Source organism: Schistocerca nitens, chromosome 2 (genome assembly GCF_023898315.1).
Source record: "Schistocerca nitens isolate TAMUIC-IGC-003100 chromosome 2, iqSchNite1.1, whole genome shotgun sequence".
NCBI classification, from domain to species: domain Eukaryota; kingdom Metazoa; phylum Arthropoda; class Insecta; order Orthoptera; family Acrididae; genus Schistocerca; species Schistocerca nitens.
The window spans coordinates 478,182,441-478,207,331 of record NC_064615.1 but is presented as its reverse complement, the minus strand read 5'-3'; the positions used below and the strand labels follow the sequence as shown (position 1 = coordinate 478,207,331).

The window sequence follows — 24,891 nt, the reverse complement described above, 5'->3', positions numbered from 1 at the left end:
TCTTTCTCGTCATTAACTCTGAAAGCTACCTCTTGCTTGCGCAAAAGACTTGTGACGTCAGGTAGAATTTTCATGGTGTCCTGTTAGCTTTCACGGTGTTGTGTCTGATTTTCATCAGTTTATGATGTTGATTATGTAGATTTGAAATACCAAACACTTGTGTGTGTACACAAAATAAAAATGATATGTATAAGAAGCATGGCGCCCTAAACCTCTAAACAGATTCTTCAGATCGATAAAATCCTCAGCATACCATACAGTTTTTCTTGTGCTTAAGAGCAAACATTGCCAGTAGAATAATTTGTCTTTTGCAGGGCTAGCACATAACCACTTGTGCTGCTCATACCATGAAGTTTGGAATAGATGTGTTTTGAACTTATCTTTCTGAAGAAGGTGTTATTACGATGGCTGAATGCCCTTTCTTAAAAATTCCATGTCGTTCAGTTTCACATCTCCTTGAAAATGAAAGATCCTACAAGGAAGTAATGACATCCTCACTCAGAAGCGACACATCAGGATGGGCTTCATCCATATTCATTGCACACGGGACAACTAACGTAAGACAAACCTAGAGAGATAGCACCACGGCCAGCTGGCCTCGTATGGCAAGGAGGCGCATGACAACACAATTTAGGCAGCCTGTACATCGTCTACTGTTTCTAGAAATGACGTAACGGTTACCATAGCAACCGAGCGTTTACAGGTTCGTGTCCAGCCTTCTCGCCACATGCTCCGCGCCTACGTCTGTCTTAGATTAGGGCTAAGTTTTTGCACTTTCACTTGCTCCCTGGTGCTGGTGGTTTAGCAGAAAAAACACAAGCACTCGCTGAGAAAACTACATAAAGGAGGCTCTGAGCACTATGGGACTTAACTTCTGAGGTCATCAGTCCCCTAGATCTTAGAACTACTTAAACCTAACTAATCTAAGGACATCACACACATCCATGCCCGAGGCAGGATTCGAACCTGCGACCGTAGCAGCCGCGTGGTTCCGGACTGAAGCGCCTAGCACCGCTCGGCCACAACGGCCGGCAAGATGCACTACAGATACCATCTAAAAGAAAGTATTGAAATGACTCCATTCTTAAATACTGTGAACGGATGTTAACCCACGAAAGAAGAACTTTTTGCAGAAGCGTAATTAGAAACAGTGATCAAAAACTTTCCAGGAAACAGAAGTCCAGGTACGGAGGGGATCCCATCCAAATTTTACTAGTAATATTGGCATACAATAATTCTTCGAAATCACAGAAGGTAAGATCGAAAACAGAAAGCTATATACGGCTACATATCCAGGAATAATACGACTTGCGCTGTAACACCCAATAACGAGCGGAATATTCGATTTATGTCCAGTCACGTTACTTTGCACAAATTACAAGATAATACGTAACAAACATTCACCCAGTGAAACCGAAGTTATTGGATCATGCCAGACATGTAGCGCTCCAGGTATAAATGTCCATAATGGAATAGGCGCACTGCGAGACTGCGTTTTACTCGCCCACAGAAGTCAGGTAATACTGGCTTCCTCTATGTTGATTTAGACTGTGCGTTTGACAAAGTGCACCAGTGGTTCTTGAGAGAAGTGATTCTTCGCTTTCGTTTATCGGAATCAATAATACACACAACCTTATCAGTGTGTGCAGAAATGATTTAAAAGATTATTATGGACGGTTACGTGCCGAAAGGACTTCTAGTGCAAAGATCTGCCAGAGACGGGAGTCCGTCGCCCATGATCAGTTAATAACATCCTTAGAGCCATTAATACGTACGCTGCATAGCCATACTGAAAGTAAAAAGTTTCGTAACGTCAACTTTACAGTCAATGCATACCCAGAGGTCTTAACCGTAATAATGAAATATAACACTGATACGGTGCAAACCATATTTTGAAAACTTACCGGTTGCACGTGGAGCAGCTATCAACGTGAGGAAAAGCATATTACTATGGTTAAGAATAACATACACGTAGGCACTAAGGCCCTCGAGGTCTGGGATGAAATGAAAATACTTGGAATTCGATTTAGAAAACGAATCGATGAGTTCCTGAACGAGAATACAAAACAAATGGCGCAGATAATAAGAGGAACCTTGATACACTGCTAGTAAAAGCAACGAAACATAAAAATTACATAATGAATGCTGTTATCCTACGCGCTGTCCAAAGCATGGTACATAACTTACATACTTGCACTGAAAAATGACGTTATTACCGGAACAAAAATGTAGGTAGGGTGTTTACTATGGAGAGGGATGCTCTTCCGTCTGTCCAAAGAACAGTTAACGCTCCCAATGAATGAAGGGCGGGGTGAGGGGGGGATGGGAATCGGTAGACTTCCTAGTACAAATCAAGAGCACTCCTTGTGAAAAACATATTTCGTATACTCACAGGCCCTGAGGACAGAACTAAACTTTTCAAGGAAGCATGGAGCATCTCTGGAGAAACTGAGCCACTCACGCCGATACCAAGGGATATTTCCACCTGCATTAAATATGTTCAGTAGGTTGTAGAGAAAACGATAACAGGAAGTAATCAAAGTACAAAGTGTATTAGCGAAATTTTATCGTCGGGTAAGCGAGTCAAAGCGCACATTCAATTTACACACTGCGCATTCAATTTAAACTACTAGAAGACCAGACAGAATAATGTCTATAACCGGTGCATACATCGGACGTACGTTCAGACACATGCACCTTTTTAACGATCTTTTACCCATCGCAAAGAGACGGCACAGGTTCCACCTAGAGCAAAACCAGTACTGTCAACATACTGCCCTAAGAGAGACACCGCCAGACACAAATTAGGTGGATGCTCGAAAACTAGGGATGTTTCCAAATGGACAAAGCAGTAATGCGCAAATACGCTACAAGCCCAGCCACTGGACCTATCGAACAACAACCTGAGGTATACTTAGATATTCGACCCCGTCCGTGCGCGAAAGTGAGAACATTATGATGGTTAATTTGTAATTACATATCGTATGTAATAAGACGAAGTGAAACAATATCATCTACGAAAAGAAAGATGGGAAATACAAATGCGAAACTGTGAGCGAAATGTAAACCATCCACGTACGTCGTCAAATAGACCCAAGAAAAATGACAAATATCGGCTGTACTCGTAATATTCTAAGAAAACCTTTATTCAGCTAATTTGTAAAATGAGAGAGTTTCATCTTTAATACATATGTAAAGCTCATTTGACCACAAAAGGCATTTTAAGTTAACAACCTAAAACATAATAACCGGGATTATACAGGCACTAGATAAGTGAGGTATCATTTAGAGTTTCCATTCTAAGTAATGTTTTCATCAGTTTCACTAATTCTTCCAACAACAAGTGTAGCTATAAACCTCAACTTGTCAAGAGAATGTTAATTTTACACTGTCTTTTCTTTGACTTTATTCCTGCTTTAGAAGGAGGGGAGAGAAAAATATTTTAATTTATTCGCTGAGGCGAAGGGATATTTTAGTTCAGTTTAAGAGACAGTTATATAACTAATAAGAAGGATTTTAATTTTATCAGTATGAAAAGAATGAGGTCTAGGGGGAGCGTCCTTGGGTATCAATAAAACATTCTGGGTTCCGGGTTCGATTCAAAAACAAAAAAAAGCAGCTAAGCGTTTTTGTAGGCATGACTTTGGTTTGTAGCTGTCTCAGAAAGACATTACATCTGCAGTCCTTGAAAGGATTCGAATGACGACGAAGCATAAATGTTTATGATCAAGGTGTGCTGGACCTTGTCCTTAAAATGTGATCAGTCTGCTCAATAACTACTTTACTGAAAGAAAAAAAGGAGAATTTAAATAGGCGTGGTATGTTGGCATTTCCATCTCTTTCAGTTGTATATGGCTATTTCTGTGAGTAGTATACGTAAGAGCCAAATGGCTTGTCGTCTATGTGTTTCCTTCATTCTGAACTGATGTGTACCGTACACGAGTTGACAAATCGTTATCAGAAATTGGAATCTAATGCCGTGTACGTGGTTCATAAGTGTGAACCATGTTACAAAGAATCTGTTACTAATAAACAGTTATAAAAACTAAATTGGTCAGCGCGTCAGGCTGCCATGCGCGGGCACGGATTCAGCTCTCGGCACTGTCAGGTACTATTCCTTGGTGGGAGGACTGGAATGGGATCCACCCAATCTCGTTATGCTGAGGAACCACGTGGATGAGAAGCAGCTGTTTCAAGATCTGGAAAGTCGACATCGGCCGGTTAACAGTTTTGCAGACTCCAAGACGCCACGTACTGCTCCCAAATGAGCGCATATGGCGTAAGATGGCAAGCATCGCACAGTCCCGGGCATTGATCGCGACGTTAAATTTTCTTCTTTTCCTCTTCGAGGTGTTTACTGGGCACTTAGTAGTTGCCCTATTGAGCAAAAATTTTGCATGGGCTGCTTTTTGTTAACTGGAATAGGATTAAGGGGCGTCACCAACAAAATCATACCTTCAAACAATTATCTTTATCTGAGGGTCATTCTAGTGAATAGGCGCAGAACAGACACAATTTTCCACGACTTACATCAGCGCTCCGATAGTTCAGACTCTCTGATGGAGGACGTAGAAATAGGCATAATGTGTTCTCAGTGTGAGTCATCCATGTTTCTTTGCAAGTGTTCACCCAGTCACATTTCTCTGTGTAATTCTTTCAACTTTCCTCTAATATTAATTCAGTTGTTATTGTCAGTCTCAGAATACCTGCCTACTTTTTCGCTGTCTTAAAGGATGTGAGCTAGCTTAAATGTGCGGATGAGCGTCACTGAGGTTGGGAGAAAGTTTGTGTATTTTTCGTAAGATTTACTCTTCCTAGTATTATGACATTCTAACCACATTCGTCCCTATTTGTGAGGACACTGATAACCTCGCCGCTGAGCACCCGTAAACTAGGAACATAAACCTAGTAACCCCAGTTCGGTACTATAGACAGTACTCTTTCGCAATGATCCCTTACCTAGCTTGCATTAATCGCGAATCTGTCGCCCAGCGCAAAGTAGCAAGTGTCTGTTAAACAGCAAAGGTGACTCCTGCGCACATGAAGGGTAAAAGAACGGTTCCGAAAAATTACAGGCAATTAGTAACATCGGTTTACTGCAGAATTCTTGGGCGTATTCTAACGAATATCATGAATTTCCTTGAAACAGAAAAGCTTCTGTCCGCAATCTTCTCGAATTTAGAAAGCATCGTTCGAGCGAAACACAGCTTGCCCTTTTCTCGCACGATATCCTGCGGACCATTGATGAAGGAGAATATGTAGATTCCATGTTTTTACATACCCACAAAGTATTCCACACGGTGCCCAGTTGCAGACTGCTAACGGAGGTTCTCAGATATGTGACTGGCTCTAAGACTCCTCAGTCCTCCTAGTGCCACTGGGGTCAATATGACCCCATAAGCACAGTGGGAATATACAGGAGTGTTTAAAAATTAGTTACACAAAAATAGCCTTATTTGGAAAAAGGTAAGTAAATTAAAGAAATCTTTGATACAGCACTGAGCACAGTATATCTTCAAGTTTTATTCACAAACATTCAACGTGGCTACCTTCTACAACAGTGTCGAAGCTGTTCAATTGCTGCGTCAGAGACTGCTGGCTGCCCCTGACAGGGTGTCCTGTGTGACACTTACGTCAGTTTCGGTGAAACGATTTAATAGTCAAAAACCATCTGCCTTTGCGGTGGTGGCTTGGGATATTTAGTTTTGAATTGTCTCTGAACTGTAGTAACGGATTTGGATTCATGAAACCACAAGCAACACTGTGCAATTACTTCGCCGTTATACGACTCCATCGTGACTATTGGAATAACTCATTCGCAAATGCCACCTAGCGGGAACTTCAGGAACTAAAAGCGTTGCTTGGGAATAAAACTTGAAGGAATACTGCATTCAGTGCTTTATTAAACATTTCTGTAAGTTAAGTACCCTTTACACAATTAAAAGTTATTTTTATGTAACTCATTCATAAACTCTCTGTTTATCACCCTTGTTTTCGAAACTATTATTTTCACATTTACATTTATTCATGTTTTTTTTTTTCACTGGATACCAATGGAGTCAATATAACCCCAACTTAAATTGCTTGTTTCTTGAATGTAACATCTATGAAAATCGAATGATAATTATTTTGTAGAACAGGTGTTATACGAAAGACCTGCAACAAGGAAAATATTATTTACAGCTTATTGTTGTACCTATTCTTAAGGTTTCTTGCATCAGCTGTTGTACCCTTCCTAGTATGGCTGGGGTCAATATTAACTCATAAGTACATTGGAAAATCGTATCCCACTTGTTTTCAAGGCTATTTTTTCTATAACATAAGACTTTCTCTCTCTGACTCAATTGTATCAAATGATGTTTTGCTCAGTTTTATACCTACAACACATTTATTCATAGATTTTTTCACCGAGTGCCACTGGGGTTAATATGACCCCAGCCGAAATTATTTTTGAAAATAGAATCATTTTTGCTACACAGAAAGCTGGAATGCATGTTTTAATGTTGCTTCATTAAAATACTGCCAAGATTTCCTTTGTAAATTACATGGGATCAATGAGTCAAAAAAAATCCTGGTAGTAGTGGCGTTAAATAATAGAAGCCATCGTCAGAAGTGCCTGAGGAAAGTGTGATAGGTCCGTATTTGTTCTCTTACACATAAACGATAACGGATGGACTGAACAGAACTCTGTGACTGCTTATTGATGAAGATTTGATGTACAGGGTCAGTGCCATCATTGGGTGTCTGTAGGAGAGTACTGGGTGACAGACAGAATATTTATTTGGTGTGATGGCAGTTTACACTCAATAGCAGTTCACTTTAAATGTTGACAAATGTAAGGTAATACTGATGAGTAGAAAAACAGTCCTGTAACGTTCGAATACTATATTAGTGGTATGCTGCCTGATACAATCACGCCGATTAAATATCTAGGCGTAGCCTTGCAAAGTAATATCAAATGGAACGAGCATATAGGGTCGTCAGCAGGGAAGGCGAATGGTCGATTTACGCCTGTTGGCAGAATTCTTGGGAAATGTGGTTTATATTAAAAGGAGATCGGGTATGAAATACTATTGCGACCCTATCTTGAGTAGTGTTTGAGTGTTTGGGATCCCCAACAGTTCGGATTAAAGGAAGACATCGAGCAGTTCAGAGGTGTTCTGTTCGTTTTGTTCCAACAGACGAGTATTACGGAGATGCATTGTGAAATCAAATGGGAACCACCGAAAGGAAGGCGAGAGCACCAGCATTTACAGTTGACTGCAAAATGAATCTACTGTCACCGACGTACATTTCACATAAGGGCCACGAAGAGAAGAAAAGAGAAATTAGGGCTTGTGCGGAGGCTTATAGGCAGTAATCCTCTCTCGCTGCATTTGTGAGTGGTACTGGAAAGGAAATGACTGGTATTGGTAGAAGATACCCTCCATCATGCACCGTGTGGTGGTGTCTTTTGGAGCATGTATGTAAATGTACGAGGTCTGGAGCTTTAAAAGGGCAACTATTTGTTTACAACTTATTCGAAACAGGTACTGTTTCAAAGTTTTACCCTCCATCAAAATAGTGACGAGCATTACGTATAACTCGTTATCAGCGACGCGGAAGTCGTGCGAGCAGCGTCAGTCGTGTTGATATTTCAAATAGAGCGGTCTATCGCCCGACAAATCTCTGTAATAGTTCTGAAGCGAATGCAATGAAATCCTTCCTTCAAGAATCAAGTTCAAGTCACAAGGGCTTAAGTCCGGGGTGTGTAGTGGGTGATATAGCACTTGTCCGTGCCATCGAAAGTACATTATTTCGGACTACAGACTGCGACCAGCGTGAGAAAAAAGCGGCGATACTTTCTGCTGGACGCGCCTATTATTTTGCAGAACAATGCTCGGGTGCGGATGGCGCAATTGGTACTGACTTGTTCGATCGGTGGGGCCGTACCTCACATCGCACACGCCAGACTGAAGTCCTTGTGACTTTAACTTTCTTTCGAAGTTTCTCGCATTCGCTTCAGAACTGTCTCAGAGATCCGTTGAGCAATAGGCAACTTCACTCGAACTATCAACACAACTGACGATGCCAAGGGTATCCTGCGAGTTCCACGTTGCTGGCGACAGATTATACATCGTATTGGTGACTGTTCTGTAGGAAAGTAAAACTTTGAAACACATATCAGTTTTTTAAAAGTTGTAAATAAATAGTTGCCATTATCAAAGTTCCAACCCTCGTACATACCGGTATCTCTCCGTTTCTTGTTGCCCCATGTCCACTGATGTTGCGAAATAGCACTTGCATTCTGCTAACGAAATCATTCTAGATGATCATATTCTTTTTATGTTTAAGTGACCTCGTTAGGAAGAACAGTAGCATAATATGTCGTAGTGTTGCTTCCAACTGTCGATCGTTTTACCGGGTGGCTTTGAAATTGAAGTTCAGCTATTCATAGTTGTCCAGCGTGAGCTGCAATTATCGCATGGCAGCGAAACTTAGTAGATATGCTAATGCCTTTGTTTAGGCGGAACTGATTTGCGCTGAAAAAAAATAGTTCGAAATTTGGGCACAAGGTGCAAATCTGGCGATGCGAATGTAAGAAAGACCTATATAAATGTTTCTATAGGTAATGGATAAGGAACAGGACATGAGCAGAAAAAGGTCAAAAAAAAAAATGAGGAAGGCATAAAGTTGATTTTTTTTTTTTTACTAACCACTGCTCACACAATTTGTGCAATATGAGCACCGGCAGTGTCGACGAGATGATGCATCAATTCAACGGCGTGACCAACAGTTGCTCGTTGCTGTTCCAATGGAATCTGAACAACGTGTCCCTGTGTACTGTCCTTCAGATCAGAAAGAGACCGAACATGTCCCTGGTAAACACGTTCTTTTAGATATCCCCAGAGCCAAAAGTCACATGGATACAGGTCAGATGATCTTGCAGGCCATGCATCTGGAAAACCTCTGGAGATAGCACGCTCATGGAAGGTTGCATTAAGCATTTCTTTCACTGGGCTAGCAACTTGAGGCGTTGCCCCATCTTGTATGAAACAGTAGTTTCTACACAGCTTCATTCTTCCAAAGCTGGAATCACATGCCGTACAAGGAGGTCTCGATAACTTGTCAACGTCATGTTACACCTGACAGACCCTTTGAATGTGTTTTCTTAAGAGAAGAACAGACCGAGAATAAAGTTGCATGTGAATCCACACCACACAGTCACATACGGTGAGTGCAGTGGCTTTTAGTGCACATCACGCGATTTAACAGTACCTCCAAATTCTGTGTATTCACTGCAGTCTGTGTTGTGAAAGATGCCTCGTCGCTCCACAGAATATTGTTAGTTAGTTAGTTACGTGTTCCATTGATCAATCTCACGGAACCGTTACGATGTGGAACCTGTCAAATGCATAAGAAATGCACACATGAATCAAGGTCGTTTTTTTAAAAGCTTAAAATTTTTAATACCTACTCCATTTCATTAAATGGCGCAAAACTCAAATATTACACTTATAGATTTATTTACTCCTATTCAAGAATTCATCTATGGTTTAGAAGGAGTGGTCAAGGACATACGATTTCAGTATGTTTTTGAAACTATTACTTCTGAGCAGAATATTTTAAACCCCTTCTGTGCTAAAGATTGATTAAGTTGAGGATAGTGCAAGTCTTCCCATCTTCTGATATTATAATCATTGTTTTTGAACTATTCCATGTCGTTGAGAACAAATATAATTACGGAGTAAATGTACTGTGAGGCTGTTGTAGGAATGCCTAACCTTTTAAAAAGATGCCTACAAGATGTGCGACTATGAGCTCCACACATTATTCTAACCACTTCCTTTTGAGCAGTGAATACTTTTTGCCTAAGTATTGAGTTACCCCAAAATATTATTCTGTATGACATCAGAGGCTGAAAGTATGCAAAGTATGTTAGCTTGCTAATTTCTATATCCTCAAAATTAGCAATTACTCTGATTGCAAAAGTTGTTGAATCTAGTCGCTTTAGTTTAGGAGATCCAAAATAGGAATTTCCAATTCAGACTCTCATCTATATGTACACCCAAAAACTTAGTATGCTCTACCCTGGGTACTGACTTCTGTTGATGCGTTATATTTATTGAAGGAACTATACTTCTTGCAGTAGAAAATTGGATGTAATGTGTTTTTTCAAAGATCAGAGCAAGCCCATTTGCAGAAAACCAATCAATAACTTTGACAAAGATATTATTTGTATCATTATCTATTGGAGTTTCTTTTACTGGATTAATAATGATAATAATAATCATCAGCAAACATTGCCAGTTTAGCTTCTTGTTTCAGATAAGAAGGGAGGTCATTCACATATATCACGAACAGAAGGGAACCCATGGTCAAACCCTGCGGAACACCTAATGTAATTTCACCCCTGTTAGATGAAGTGATAAACTTCCTTAAACCACATAAAGAAACTTTTTGCTTCCTGTTCTGTAGATATGACTTAAACCACTCATATGCTGTTCCATTTATACTGTAGAATTGTAATTTCTGTAACATAATCAAATGCTTTGGATATGTGACAGAAAATTCCTAGTGGTGACATTTTTCTGTTTGAAGACTCTGTTATGTGGGCAGTGAAATTGTATATTGTTGTTCCACTAGAACAACATTTCTAAAATTCAAACTGTGGTTTACTATATTACTCATAACTGTTGAGATGGGTAACCACTCTTGAGTACACTACTTTCTCGATGATTTTTGAAGATGCGGTAAGCAAGGATACTAGCTGGAAATTATTGACATCTGTGGTGTCCCCTTTTTTATAGAGAGGCTCGACAATAGCATATTTAAACCTGTCTGGGGAAATATCTTGAGTTAGCAATGTATCACAGATGTGACACAGAACATCAGCTGTAACAAGTACATGTTGTTTTAATATCTTGTTAGAGATGTCATCTACTCCAATAGAACATTTATTTTTCTAAGATTTAATGGCTTTCCTTATTTCACAAGAGGTTGTTAGGTGAAAATTAATCTGACAAGGATTTCTCAAAACTGACTCCTCCAGGTACTGCTTGGCTCTTTCTTTTGGACTGTTCTCACCAATTTTTTCACCTACACTTAAGAAATGGTTGTTAAATACATTAGCTACTTGTTTACTTTTGGTTAAGATGGTATCATTCTCTTTAATAATCATACTACCTACTTCAATGGCTATTTTTCCTGTCTCTCTTCTAACACCATTCCATACCGATTAGATTTTGTTGCCAGAGTTGTTAAGTTCATCTCTAAGATACATATTTTTTGATTTTTCAGTATGTTAGAATAATTTTTATAGTCTGGTTCTTCACTAATTCTTGCTGTCTCATACAATTTTCTTTTTCTTTCTGAAGACACTTTAATACATGGAGTAATCCAAGGTGTCTTCGAAAACTGTTTGGTCTTACATTTAGTAATTTTTTTGGGGCAACAATGTTCAAAAAGGGATATAAATTTATCAAGTAATATGTTGCATTTAACATTAGCATTTGGCTCATTATATACATGTCCTCAATTAAAATTCCTTAAACATTTGTTCCGAAGTGCGCTATAGATACTGGGTTGACCAGCCTTACACTTTTACTTACTGGTTTCTGAACTGTATACCCTGCTATGTTTTTTAAGTTAATCAATTGTGCATCGTGGTCTGATAATCAATATATTACAGAGAAAGCATATGTTGGTTTTACATCCTCTTACTGTACAAAAACATTACCCATTAGAGTGCTACTGTCTTGAGCTATATGTGTAGGGAAGTTGATCATTGATTCTAAGTTATATGTCATTAATAACACTTCTGGTTCACTTTTATTATCATAATTGCTTGGAAAGTTTATTAATAACTTCTTCTTTTTGCCTGACAGCCAGCATAGTAGGGAGTCAAACTTTTTTGTGAATAGCTCCCAATCTCCTAATGGGGATGTGTACCCTGTTGCTGATATCAACACTACATTATCGAGCTGCAGTTTACAAGCACAAACTTCAAAGTGCAGATCTACACAAAATTTGGTTACTTCTATAGTTTTGTACTTATACCCTTGTTTTGTGTAAATGGCGACTCTTCCTGTATCGATGCTAGATCTGCAAGTGTAAGATGCTAGATTATACCAATTTATACTGACACTTTCCATCCCCACAGTTACATGGTGTTCAGACAGACAAAGTATATCAATTTCATTCTTATTTTTGAGATCATCTAAACACACTAACAGCTCATTCACTTTATTTTTTATTTCCCTGATATTTTGATGAAGTAAATTCATACTATCCTTTGCTTTACCCCTATTTATTGTACATGAAGCTTCTTTTATTCTATTTTTATTGATTTTTGTCTGTCTGGAGTTTGGTTTTAATCTAAAAAACCTGTCTGCCTGGTCCCATTAACCACAAGGATCATCCTTTGTGTAACTGTAGCCCACCTTACAGTATCTGTTAGTAGAGAAGGCTAACTCTTCTTTCCCCTTCCTATCCCGTAAGTGCAGGCCATGTGAAGTGTATCCCAATCTACGAATAGCAACAACTGGAACAACACTTATGTGAGATTTTGCCGGTATCTGGAGCATCCTGTTCAGCTCAGTGTAAACGTGCCTTACAGTAGTGTTTACTCAGGGCTGATCATGGCGCTGTAAGACCTCTACAAACCCCACATTTGTGTGCCCGGTTTCTGCTCCTATTTTGTCCAGGTTACTCCTAATAGTATATCTTGGATTCATAGCTAGACTGTTTCCTGCTTCCTCAACTATAATTACCTGATCTGCCTTTTCAAAGTCCCTGCATAGCTGACCTAAGTTCCCTGTCACCTGGCTAGTTTCACAAAACTAGTGGCCTGGTACCCTGCACCTAATTTCTCCTGAAACTGCTGGCCTACATCACTCCAATGGATGCTACCTAGAAGCAGAATTCTTCTTTTCCTACTCTTATTTGATCCCGACCTGTCTTTTTTCTTTAAGCTAATATTTTGCTTCGACCTACATTCAGCTACATCGGGATGAGGCCTTTCTTCCATTACTTCAGAGAGCATGCCAAACTGATTTACTAACTGAATTTGTAAAGTTTCTTTAACAGTTTCCCTTTTTCGCCCTTTGCTTGCTCCCTTTTCCTGGCACCCCGTCTCTTTTTCCTCCCGTAGCCTACGTAATTCCAAATTCACGTTTTCTAATTCAGCCTTAAGGGCACAAATTTTTGACTCCTGTTCAACAATTTTTCTGTTCTTTATACATAATCTACATTGCCATGGAAGAGCCTCATTAACTACCCACGTTTCCTCGTCGCTACATTCGCCTCAATGAGACCATAACCTACAGTCTTCACAGAACCCCCCCCCCCTCCCCTTTCAGATTTCTACAGTAACCACCACATTTGTCACACATTATTTATAGAAAAATTTATGCAAAAATATACGCAAAATTTACAAGAAAGCAGAGAATAACTTGGTAGAAGAGCTCTGAAGTTTCGTAGCCTGTACTAATACGTAACTAAACGCTAATGTAAACGAACTTTTTATCTTACTTTCGAAAGTTTTAACTAACTACCTAAACTCTATATGTCAGACACGAATTAATTAGACTTTGAACCGCTAAGTCGTGTCAAAATAATAAAGATCTGCACTCGCTCGAAATTTACGCCTAATATGTTAACAAAACTAACGATTATTGGCCTTTAAAAAATACTTTCTTTTCGACCTAAATGCTCACATAAAAGCGAAATCCTCAATAGGTAGCCAAGCGAAGAAGTAAATGCACTAGTCTAAAATGTAATATTAACAAAATTAATTGAATACCAATCACTCAACTGAACGAGAGCTTCGTGGACGTGCGTCTGCCAGAGATATTAGACCCACTGCACGGCCACATGCCATTAACTTCGCTGTCACACGATAATTACAGCCGACAGTAGCTGCACTTTGATTACAACTACCTGGTACTTTGCGGATTTCCTTTGGAGCTGCCTCTGATTCCTGTGACGCAGGAGGGCGAGTTCGCGTGGGACGAGACGATGCAGGGCTACGTGCTGTCGTCGTACTACTACGGCTACGTGGCGATGCAGCTGCCGGGCGGCTACCTGGCGGAGCGGTACGGCGGCCGCTACGTGTGCGGGCCCGGCGTCTTCCTCAGCGGCGTCCTCACGCTGCTCAGCCCGCTGGCCGCGCGCGCAGACGCCTACCTCTTCATGGCCGTGAGGGTGCTCGCCGGCGCCGCCTCGGTCAGCACACTCCTCTCCTCTCACTCTATAAGTCACACAAAACGCGAGCACACCGGACAGCAAATTATTCACTCCCAGGAGACATCACTTTATTACCGTGTATCTCACCTCATCTAGAATTGAAAACAGCCTCCGTAAGTTTCTCCACAACTTTCTCCAGGTATGCTTCGCTTGCCTGACAAAAAACTTAAAGGAGAAAACTAAAGGGCAGGAGCAAACGAAATGCAACTTCAACTGTTGAGAGGGTATGCGCTGTAATTTTTGTGATTACAATATAGAGTCAGATTTAGAAAAACTTAGATAGTATGAGCCTACTTACCAACGTGACGTTGCACTCCCTCTGTCCTGGACGCACGCACTGACTCGCTTCGGAAGGGTGTCATAAGGCCGTTGTATCCTCTCCTGGAGCAAGCTGGCCAACAACTGTTGTAACTGGTCCTTCATTCCCTTGGTACTGACATTGGGACAGAGGTGTCGTTCGAGCTGGTCCCATACTCGTTCTATTGACCATACACCTAAAGATACTACTAGCCACAGTAGTACCTCAACTCCACGCAGTCATTTCTTAGAGACAAGTCCCACGTATGGATTACCGTTGTCGTGCTGGAAAATGGCACCACCATATTGTCACATTAGAAATGACACATGACGATGGAGGATGTCCGTGACGTACCGTTGTGTCGTCAGAGTTCCCTCAATCATTACCATCTGTCATCTGAACTTATATCCAATGGCTTCTCACACCATGACGTCAGAAGTAACATCTCTCTGCCACTCCGGAACATTGGAAGAATGGCGCCTCACCCCATGTCGCCAACTTTGGTCACCTGCGGTCGTTCTGAACTGGACACAATGCGACTTCATTCATTAGCACGCCATGCTCCTCAGTCTCGGCTCCACTACCAACGCAGCCGGTTGTGTTACGGTGTTGACAGCAGCCTGCGGATGGAATAGGAACTCCCTAGCGCAGCTGTTTCTAGTCTCTGAGCAATGATGTGGGCTGACACAGAAAGCTGCAAACGATCGATTACTTTTTATATAAACTATAGGAGGTGGAGGGGGGGGGAGAAAGGAAAGGGAAATACTATTAATATTAGCTGAATGAGGACTTAGTGCAGCATCAGCGGCAACAAGCGAAAATGTGTCCCGGAACGGGATTCGAACATGGAATCTCCTGCTTACTAGGCACTTGCGTTAACCACTGCGCCATCCACACACAGTGTTTATCGCAAATGCGCGTCCGCAGCTCAAGTGACGAGCGTTGCTGCCTCTGGATCACGGGGTCCCGGGTTCGATTCTCGGCCGGGTTGGGGATTTTTCTCTGCCCGGAGACTGGGTGTTTGTGTTGCCCTCATCGTTTCACCATCATCACCATCATTCGTGACAGTGGCTAGATTGGATTGGGTAAAAAAATTGGACTGTGTAAAAACTGGGACTTTGCACTGGCGCTGATGACCGCCCAGTTGAGCGCCCCACAAACCAAACGTCATCGTCGCAAAATGCGCGGACTATCTCGGCACCTTCCGGCCGCTGTGGCCGAGCGGTTCTAGGCGTTTCAGTCAGTCCCATAGTGCTCAGAGCCATTCGAACCATTTGAACTTACGTCACCGACGGAGGCTCACATAACCGGTTAGTACCAATCCTAAGCCATATATAGCGCCCCAAAGAGTTGTAAACGTTTTCATCTGTTTCCAAAACTGAAAGAGCGCCTTCCTGCACTTCGCTTTGGTAGTGATGAAGGGGTGGAAGCTGAGATGAGGCTGTGGTTCCGTCAACAAATTCAGACATTCTACAGCGACGGTATCAACAAACTGGTTGCTTGTTGGCAGAAATGTGTTCGTCGCAAGGATGGCAATGTGCAGAAATAAATATGTGAACATGAATAATAAATATGTAGAATGTTAAAAACGTTTCTTTTAACCAAAAACCTTTAGAGTTTTCACATAAAATATTCGGAGGCATTACTTTTCAGCATGTCCTCCTACATTTCATACTGTAGCTTAATTGCTTAAGGAATAACACGAAATTTGTTTTTCTGTCGGCAGCTGCATTATATACAGATTATAGATGGAAATATCGGTTTAACTGAGCCATCAAGTATGACAAGGCAAATTAGTTCAGTAACGCATTTATTTATTACGTATAGTAAGGCTAATCTGTCACTGCTGCAGTTATTTTAGAATCGGTAGGTTAACAGTAACGGGTACTTCGCACCTAGGACAGGTAGAGCAGATGAAAGCGTTATAACAGCGAATGAATTAGATGCTGTAACATAATTATAATGTAACGAAGTGAAATGATTAGCAGTTATGATTACGTTAATGCAGGAAATGTGACGCAGCAGTACGATCTATTTTCGGTAGGATCTGGGTTTAGATACTAGTGAAGCGTTACCACTGTTTCCATAAATAACTTTAGGTAAATCCAACAATTGTTACTACGATTACAACCTACTATCATACATTATGATTGGACATTTACAGCCAAAGATATCCCAACAGAATTTGGAGAGCATAAGTGCGGATAAACATCGTTTGTTTATGTTATGCAAGAACATAATGAAACACGTAACCCAAAAAGAAACTGTTTTTTTACAATGGCATGTTCGACACATCCGTTCTCTTATTTTAGAGCGATACGTTCAGAATCTGCCGCTTTCTGTTCTGATTCCAATGGAAAAAATACTTTTAAATGGTGAAAGATCACTGACATGCATTACTAGCCGTCTTGTGTTTTCATTTGACTTCACAGACACCAAAGAATCACTCTTGCTACGAACGTTTCGCTATATTTTGATACTACTATAAGAACTGACGGACAAAAATTTTGTCACCCTTTTTCTCTGATGGGAGAAGTCGTAATCGAATGCCATATCTCAGCTGAGAAACATAAAAAATTCGCATTTTGAATGCAAACTGGGATTCTACTCTCGTCTGTTTTTAGTAATAGAGGAAATTATTCCATCGTCTTTCTTAGGTAGTAATTACTAAAAGTGTGCATTATTTTAAAATCTCTATCGTGACACCATAATCATGTCAATGCAATGTCTAGTAAGTGCAATTTGGGCATCCAGCCAGATTAGATTCAGTGACTGATTTTCGACTCATGATGTTTCGACGACTACCCTCGTCGTTTTTATTGCTGATTTGAACACTAACTTCAGATGTTGTCTGTCTGGTTGTCAACCATACAGAGACATCTGTTTGCCTTAAGCTTCACTGGAACCCACAAATTCTAGTTTTTGGAGAAGTTCGTGGATATTTTTATGACAAAAATAAAGTTCTGACAGCAATAACGTAGATCAAGAACCTGAGATACAGCTTCAGTTTATTTTTCTGCTAGCAGAATGCGTTCTAGAATGGTACCGAAATGCCCGCCCGATTGGCCATGCGGTCATACGCACGGCTTTCCGGGCGGGAAGGAGCGCCTGGTCCCCGGCACGAATCCGCCCGGTGGATTTGTGTCGAGGTCCGGTGAACCGGCCAGTCTGTGGATGGTTTTTAGGCGGTTTTCCATCTGCCTCGGCGAATGCGGGCTGGTTCCTCTTATTCCGCCTCAGTTACACTACGTCGGCGACTGCTGTGCAAACAAGTTCTCCACGTACGCGTACACCACCATTACTCTACCACGCAAACTTAGGGGTTACACTCGTCTGGTGTGAGACGTTCCCTGGGGGGTCTACCGGGGGCCGAACCGCACAGTAACTCTGGGTTCGGTGTGGGGCGGCGAAGGGGTGAAGTGGACTGCGGTAGTCGTCGTGGGGTTGTGGACCACTGCGGCTGCGGCGGGGACGTAGCCTCTCCGTCGTTTCTAGGTCCCCGGTTAACGTACAATACAATACAAAACATACAATGATACCGAGATAATACGTTAGTTATAAAACCCCCATCTTCTTTCTTCATCATCATCATCATCTTCTTCTTATTCTTCTTCTGCCAATCCAGGCTTAAGCTTTACGGCCTGTACCGGCCACACCATGTCTTGCTAGAGTTTCTCACAGTCCCTTTTCCAAAGGCATTATATTCCATCGCTTGTCGAGGAATTCTGTGAAGTGAAATATGCAGTACCTACTCTTTCCAGTCCTTCGTTGGATTACTTTTCCATTTAATGCCTTTACTCCCAGGTCTTTTCTTATGTCTTCTCTCGTGCAGCTTTTCACAGACCTAAGAAACTTAATTTCTGATGTTCCAAACTGTCGTAAATCTTTTAATCTTAATGTTCAACTTTCTGCTCCATACAACACTATGAGTAGTGCCATAACTTACAGAATTTCATTTGGGTTTCTCTCGTGTTTTACCTCTTCTTGTTCCTTTTATCACGCCACATATATATTAATAGGCGTTAATTTTCTTATTTTTGTCTTCCTCTTCATCAAAAGTTATCCTATCCCAGATACTGGAAATGGGACATCTTTCCTAAAAAGATAGTTTTTGTTTTTGTTGTTGATATCTTCAGATTATAATTTAAACTTAGACTATGTAATCTGTTTATCTCTCTGCGCTGCTTCTTCACAAGTATCACCAGTTTCTCTGCTAACTCCCACGACAACAGACTCGTAAGTTCATGTAGCACGAGTTACTTTCTTAAATTGTGGGCGAGTTGCTATACTACATCATTTATTTTACTGTAATGTTTTGCTGATGTTTGTGGACGAGTTATTATACGTTATTTACTTTTCTATGCTTTTTTGATGTTTCTTGTTATTTTCTTTTAATGTCGTTTATTCTATTGTACCTTGTCGGGGATTTTCTCCGCTCAGGGACTGGGTGTTGTGTTGTCTTCATCATCATTTCTTCCCCATCCGGCGCGCATGTCGCCCAATGTGGCGTCGAATGTAGTGAGACCAGCACCACGGCGGCCGGACCTGCCCCGCAAGGGGCCTCCCGGCCAATGACGCCAAACACTCATTTCCATTACCACTCAGCACACACAGATTCACTGGAGCTGCATGTTGGACACGTCCTTGGCGTCCCTCATAGATAGGTACTGCACGACAGGCAGATACATTTTTGCAAACGGTTCATATTTTAGTAAATCAATCTTAACTTGACGAATTCCGTTGGAAATAGGCAAGAGAAATTCTTTATCCCATCTCTCTTCTTAAACAGAAATTACTCGTCCATATTCCCTTAAAACTGCCTTGCATGATCACAAGGGATTTCAAATGGGAGCTTAAATACTTTAACAGTGAACAAACCTAGGCCAAAAAGTTACCTGAATCTTACCTATACTTCCATTAACATGCATAAATTTCATAATATCTCCTGTCTCGTCAATAACATGGTAGCAAGTTTCACATAAGCAACAGTAGCGAATAGCGAAAAGTTGTGACTATCATAACAGGCTGGAAAGGACCTCGATTGGCTGTTCGTTTTCTTTTTTGAGGATGATGGTATCTTTCCCTGGTTACTTTGTACGCTGTTTTTTTTAAATTGCCTCTTATGCATTAATCAGATGACAAAATAATTTCTAGGCTAAACAGTTTACTGTCCGTAAATCCATACACTAATAAGGTCCAAATGAACTTGACACGCTCTTCTGAACTACCATCAGTAATAAATAGAGTGCTGGATGCTGCAGAAAAACTCTGTAATCCCAGTGAATTCAAGTGAAATATTACAAAGTGTCGTGACAGACGACGCGAAAAAATTTGTCACCGAAAACGATCGCGACCTGATCACCACTCAAACCACCATAGATGTTGCTTCAACCTCGTTGCAAACTGTGAGAGCGAACAAAATGGCCGCCACACTGTTAAGGATTAGAATACCGTTATCCCCACCGCAGAAACACCCAGCGTCTACGTCACTTCGTGACTTCGTACTGTCACCAGCCTGATACACAATTTTTTACTCATAAACGTTACTAAAAATCTGAATGTGCCATTGGCTGCTTGCTAAAATTCACTTAGCTTTACGTGCAGTAGTTCGGCAAAAGTACTTCAAAGTGCCTCTTCTTGAAATAAACGAAATCTTCAAATAACGAACATTAAAAAAACAATGTGAACAACGTCAATTTACAGTCCACAATATAAACTCAGCGAAACAACTGTGCAATAGCCCAATACTCAACTACAAATTCGGCAAACTTTCCTTGCTTCCTGTAGTGTACAGTTCATTGTCAACAAGACCGCTGGTAATTAGGTTTCAATCGAAACAAAATTTCCACTGAGCTACCGAACAACTGCAGCAGACATGGCTCCCTCATTGCCATACTGATGGCTAAGACAGACAATTCGCAACATAAAAGAAGAGATAAGTTGCAATATCTGCTTGGAAGGAACTTCCGGACTCGAAATTATAAATTTCAAAAATGGTTCAAATAGTTCTGAGCACTATGGGACTTAACTTCTGAGGTCATCAGTCCCCTAGAACTTAGAACTACTTAAACCTAACTAACCTAAGGACATCACACACATCCATTCCCGAGGCAGGAGTCGAACCTGCGACCGTAGCGGTCGCGCGGTTCCAGACTGAAGCGCCTAGAACCGCTCGGTCACTGCGGCCGGCCTATAAATTTCAAAACTCGAAGTCGCCCATTAGATCAAAATTATTCAGATCACTTAATCGCAAAAAAAGAAAACATCAGATGAGTCTTAATCACTACAGGAAATAAAAAGAGATCACACAGTTGCCAAAAATATTACAGGATGTTGCCACGTCCCAGGGTAGTGTCAAGGAGAATGCGGAGCTGTTCCTTGAGTATCTCGTACTTGCATTTCGAAGACACGCACCAGGTAGGCACCGAATTGTCTATAAATAGGGGTCAGAGCTAGAAAGTATATACGAATAATATGCAGATTTACCCATCACAACATGAACAACATAAATCAAGAACAGAGGGAGTAATTTGGGTGGCCTTCCTCTGCAGCAGCTGTCATAATTATTCTTGTTTTCTGTCTTGAGCATGTTGTTATTGTGGTCTTCAGTCCGAAGACTGGTTTGATGCAGCTGTCCATGCTACTCCATCCTGTGCAAGCCTCTTCGTCTCCGAATAACAACTGCAACCTACATACTTCTGAATCTGCTAACGGTATTCATCTCGTGGTCTTCCTTTACCCCGCACACTTCCCTCCAATACTAAACTGGTGGTCCCTTGATGTCTCAGAATGTGTCATTTCAACCGATCCCTTCTTTTGGTCAAACTGAGTCACGAACTTCTTTTCTCCCCAGCTCTGTTCAGCAGCTCAATATTAGTTACTCTCTCTACTCTTTTAATCTTCAGCTTTATTTTTTAGAGCAAAATCTCAAAAGCTTCTATTCTTTTCCTGTCTGAATTGTTTATCGTCAAAGTTTCATTTCCTTACGTGGCTAAACTCTACCTTCAGAAAGGACCCCCGAACACTTAAATGCCGAGCCCAGTGGCGCAGTGGTTAGCACACTGGACTCGCATTCGGCCATCCTGATCAAAGTTTTCTGTGACTTCCATAAATCACTTCAGGCAAATGCCAGGATGGTTCCTTTGAAGGGCATGGCCGACTTCCTTCCCGACCCCTAAACCAACCAACCAACCAACACTTAAAATATATTTACGGTGTTAGCAAATTTCTCTTCTTGAGAAAGCTTTTCTTGTCATCGCCAGCCTATATTTTATACCCTCGCTACTTCGGCCATCACCAGTTATTTTGCTGCCCAAACAGCCAAACTCATCTGTAACTATAAGTGTCTCGTTTTCTAATCTGATTGCCTCAACATCACCTGTTTTAATTCTACTACATTCAGTTATCATTGTTTGGCTTTTGTTCTGTTCAACTGCTCTTCCAAGTCCTTTTCTGTCTGACAGAATTACGATGTCATCGGTAAACTTCAGCGGCTTTTCTTCTGCCTGAGCTTTAATTCCTACTCCATATTTTTCTTTGGTTTCCTTTACTGTTTGCTCAGTGTACAGATTGAATAATCTTGGGATAGGCTACAACCCTATCTCATTCCCTTCTCAACCACTTCTTCCATTTCATGCCCCGCGACTCTTATAACTACTGTCTGGTTTCTGAACAAATTGTAAACAGCATTTCGACCCCTGCTACCATCAAAATTTCCAAGAGTATATTCTCGTCGCATTGTCGAAAGCTTTACACAAAGTCTAAAAATGCTATGAACGTAGGTTTGCCTTTCCTTAACCTCTCTTCCAAGAGAAATCGTAGGGTCATTATCGCCTCGTGTGTTCCTACATTTCTCCGGAATCCAAATTGATCTTCCCTGAGTTTACCTTCTACCAGTTTTGCCATTCTTCTTCAAAAAATTCGTGTCAGTATTTTGCAGTAATACCTCATTAATACGATAGTTCGGTAATATTCACACCAGTCACAACCCACTTTCTTTGGAACTGGAATTATTACGTTTTTCTTGAAGTCTGAGGGTATTTCGCCTGTCGTCTTATTCACACCACAAACAATTTTAAGATGTCCTTCTCGTCCAGCGAAGCCAAGTGAAGAACGATGGCCGTCGCCGTTGTTCAGAAGCTCATTTAAACATGTTCTCTCACTACAAACTGGAATGAGGTTGGATTAGATTAGACCATGACAAAAACGGATGCTGCAGCAAATACAAACTTATACTCGATATTTGGTTTTCGTGTAATTATTGAAAAATAAGGGATAAAATACTCATTATCGGTTTGCAAACCGATGGCTTCTAGAGATTCCTTTGTTACTATACAGTTCTCTGTTTGTTTTCCTGCTGTACATGTTTATAAAAGTAACGGGACAAAACTATGCTAGTTTTAGGTGTAAAACTTGAATCTCATTACAAATAAGTACCCCACTCATACAGTTATAATTGGTGGAGACTTCAATCTACCCTCGATTTGTTGGCGAAAATACATGTTCAAAGCCGGTGGTAGACAGAAAACATCTTCCGAAATTGTACTAAATGCTTTCTCTGAGAATTACTTTGAACAATTAGTTCATGAGCCAACACGAATTGTAAATGATTGCGAAAACACACTTGCCCTCTTAGCAACAAATAATTCTGATCTAATAGAGAGCGTCATGACGGATACAAGGATTAGTGAACACAAGGTCATTCTAGCGAGGCTCAAAACCATATCGACCAAAACCAATGAAAATAATCGCAAAATATATATATTTAAAACAGCAGCATCTCAAGTGTTATTGCTGTTTCCATTCACTGAAACTATGATGACATGGATGTAGAGAAGAATGTGTCAGCAATGACGAGCTAAAAACGCTGTGTGAAAAATAAAATCGCGGAACAGTTAGTTAATCCGTTTACACTGTGCACGTCATTGCATACCAGGCGCACATCACGAAGAATGTTGTTGTTCCTGGTTGTGATGCTCATGCATGACTATTTTCTTTCCTCGTTTTATGGTGGGATAAGTGCCCCTTTTGTGAAACCGTCTTTGAATAAAATTCATCTTTTGTTAACTTCTAAACACGGTCCAGTTGGCATTTCACTTGTTGTTTCCTTGAAGGTGCAGTAGCGAAACCTGGGAGTCGGCAGTATGTTGGTAGTACTGTTTCTATTTGCTTGTTATGCTATGTAACAGACAGTAAACCTTTGCAATTCAGTATAAGAAAAGAGAGCGGATCACGCGAATTCTATCCCTGACTGCACATCCTTTATTGTCTCCGACTGGGGAAAACGATGCTCGATATTTCCTGGTTCCTGGTGTATTTTGTAACCTTATCATTGTGTTACCAGAATGTCTCTTAGAACTATTACTGCGCCTCAAATCGTTTTGTTGATCTCTTATGAAAAAGTATACGTTCGCGTTTCACTCATTATCAGGAACAGAAAGCTTATTTTTGGAATGAGCAGAGTTTCACACCTGTTTTTTCCATTAAAAAGACACCAAGGCCAATCGCAAGCAGTGAGATAGAAATATGTGATTGTCCGTGAAAGTAAACCAGTCGAATCTCTTGCAAACTATTATTTCGAAGAGGATTGGAACATAATAACAGACAGAAATAAAGCAGCGGGGACAATCACTACAATAGATCTACGTGTTGTGTTGTGAAGTTTTCATGTCCTGTCATGAAATGAAATAGCCTACGCGGCAGAAAGAAAACCGCCAGTAGCCTTAACCGAGAAGAAAATGTAGATTCCATCTGAAATAACAACAATGAGAAATTAAATCAACATAGTAATATAAATCGAAGCAGAGTTCGTGATTAAAGGCCTACCATCTTTGTAGCTTTATCGTTTCACGCATCGATGGTCAAGTAATGTTAGAATAGATAATAACAACGTGAGTACTGATAATCTTCCTCGTCCTTCAATATCAGCTTATCGATCTCATGATGAATAAAAGCACTCCATCGCAAGAGCTTTGCTAGTATCGGCATGACAACATACAATCACGTGATGAGCTGTTCTTTCCTTGAGGTAACCATTAGATGCACTTTTTCGCATTAACGCCTCATAAATTGGAAGCTCCAGTTCAAGTATGACGTTAAATGCCTCCAAGTGTTGAGAGACAACTGGGACACTACCGTAAAAAAATTCAACTAAGATGAAGTTTTTCACACTTCCCGCTAATGACACAGACAAAATTTATTAAAATCTATTGGAAGATTTCATAACTTTAAATTTTAAGCATACGGAATATAAATAAATAACAGTATAACATACTTAAAGAGGGAACTTCGAGAGTTTTACAAAAAACTTCAATGCGTTCTATAGAAACTGGACGTGTAGTATAACAGATATATAGGTGCAAGTTACA

The 24,891-nt window shown here is 40.7% G+C and overlaps 1 protein-coding gene across 2 annotated transcripts in view; it reads left to right on the top strand.

Moving 5' to 3' along the window:
• LOC126234448 (sialin-like) overlaps positions 1-24,891 on the top strand; it is a 152,482-nt gene that overhangs the window by 38,835 nt on the left and 88,756 nt on the right. Inside the window, exon 3 of one of the 2 annotated variants that reach the window (XM_049943143.1) lies at positions 13,972-14,205. The exons of the other annotated variant lie outside the window; for it this stretch is intronic. Within the exon in view, the coding sequence (XP_049799100.1) occupies positions 13,972-14,205 (234 nt within the window). The remainder of the gene's footprint in view (positions 1-13,971; positions 14,206-24,891) is intronic. 2 annotated transcript variants of the gene reach the window in all.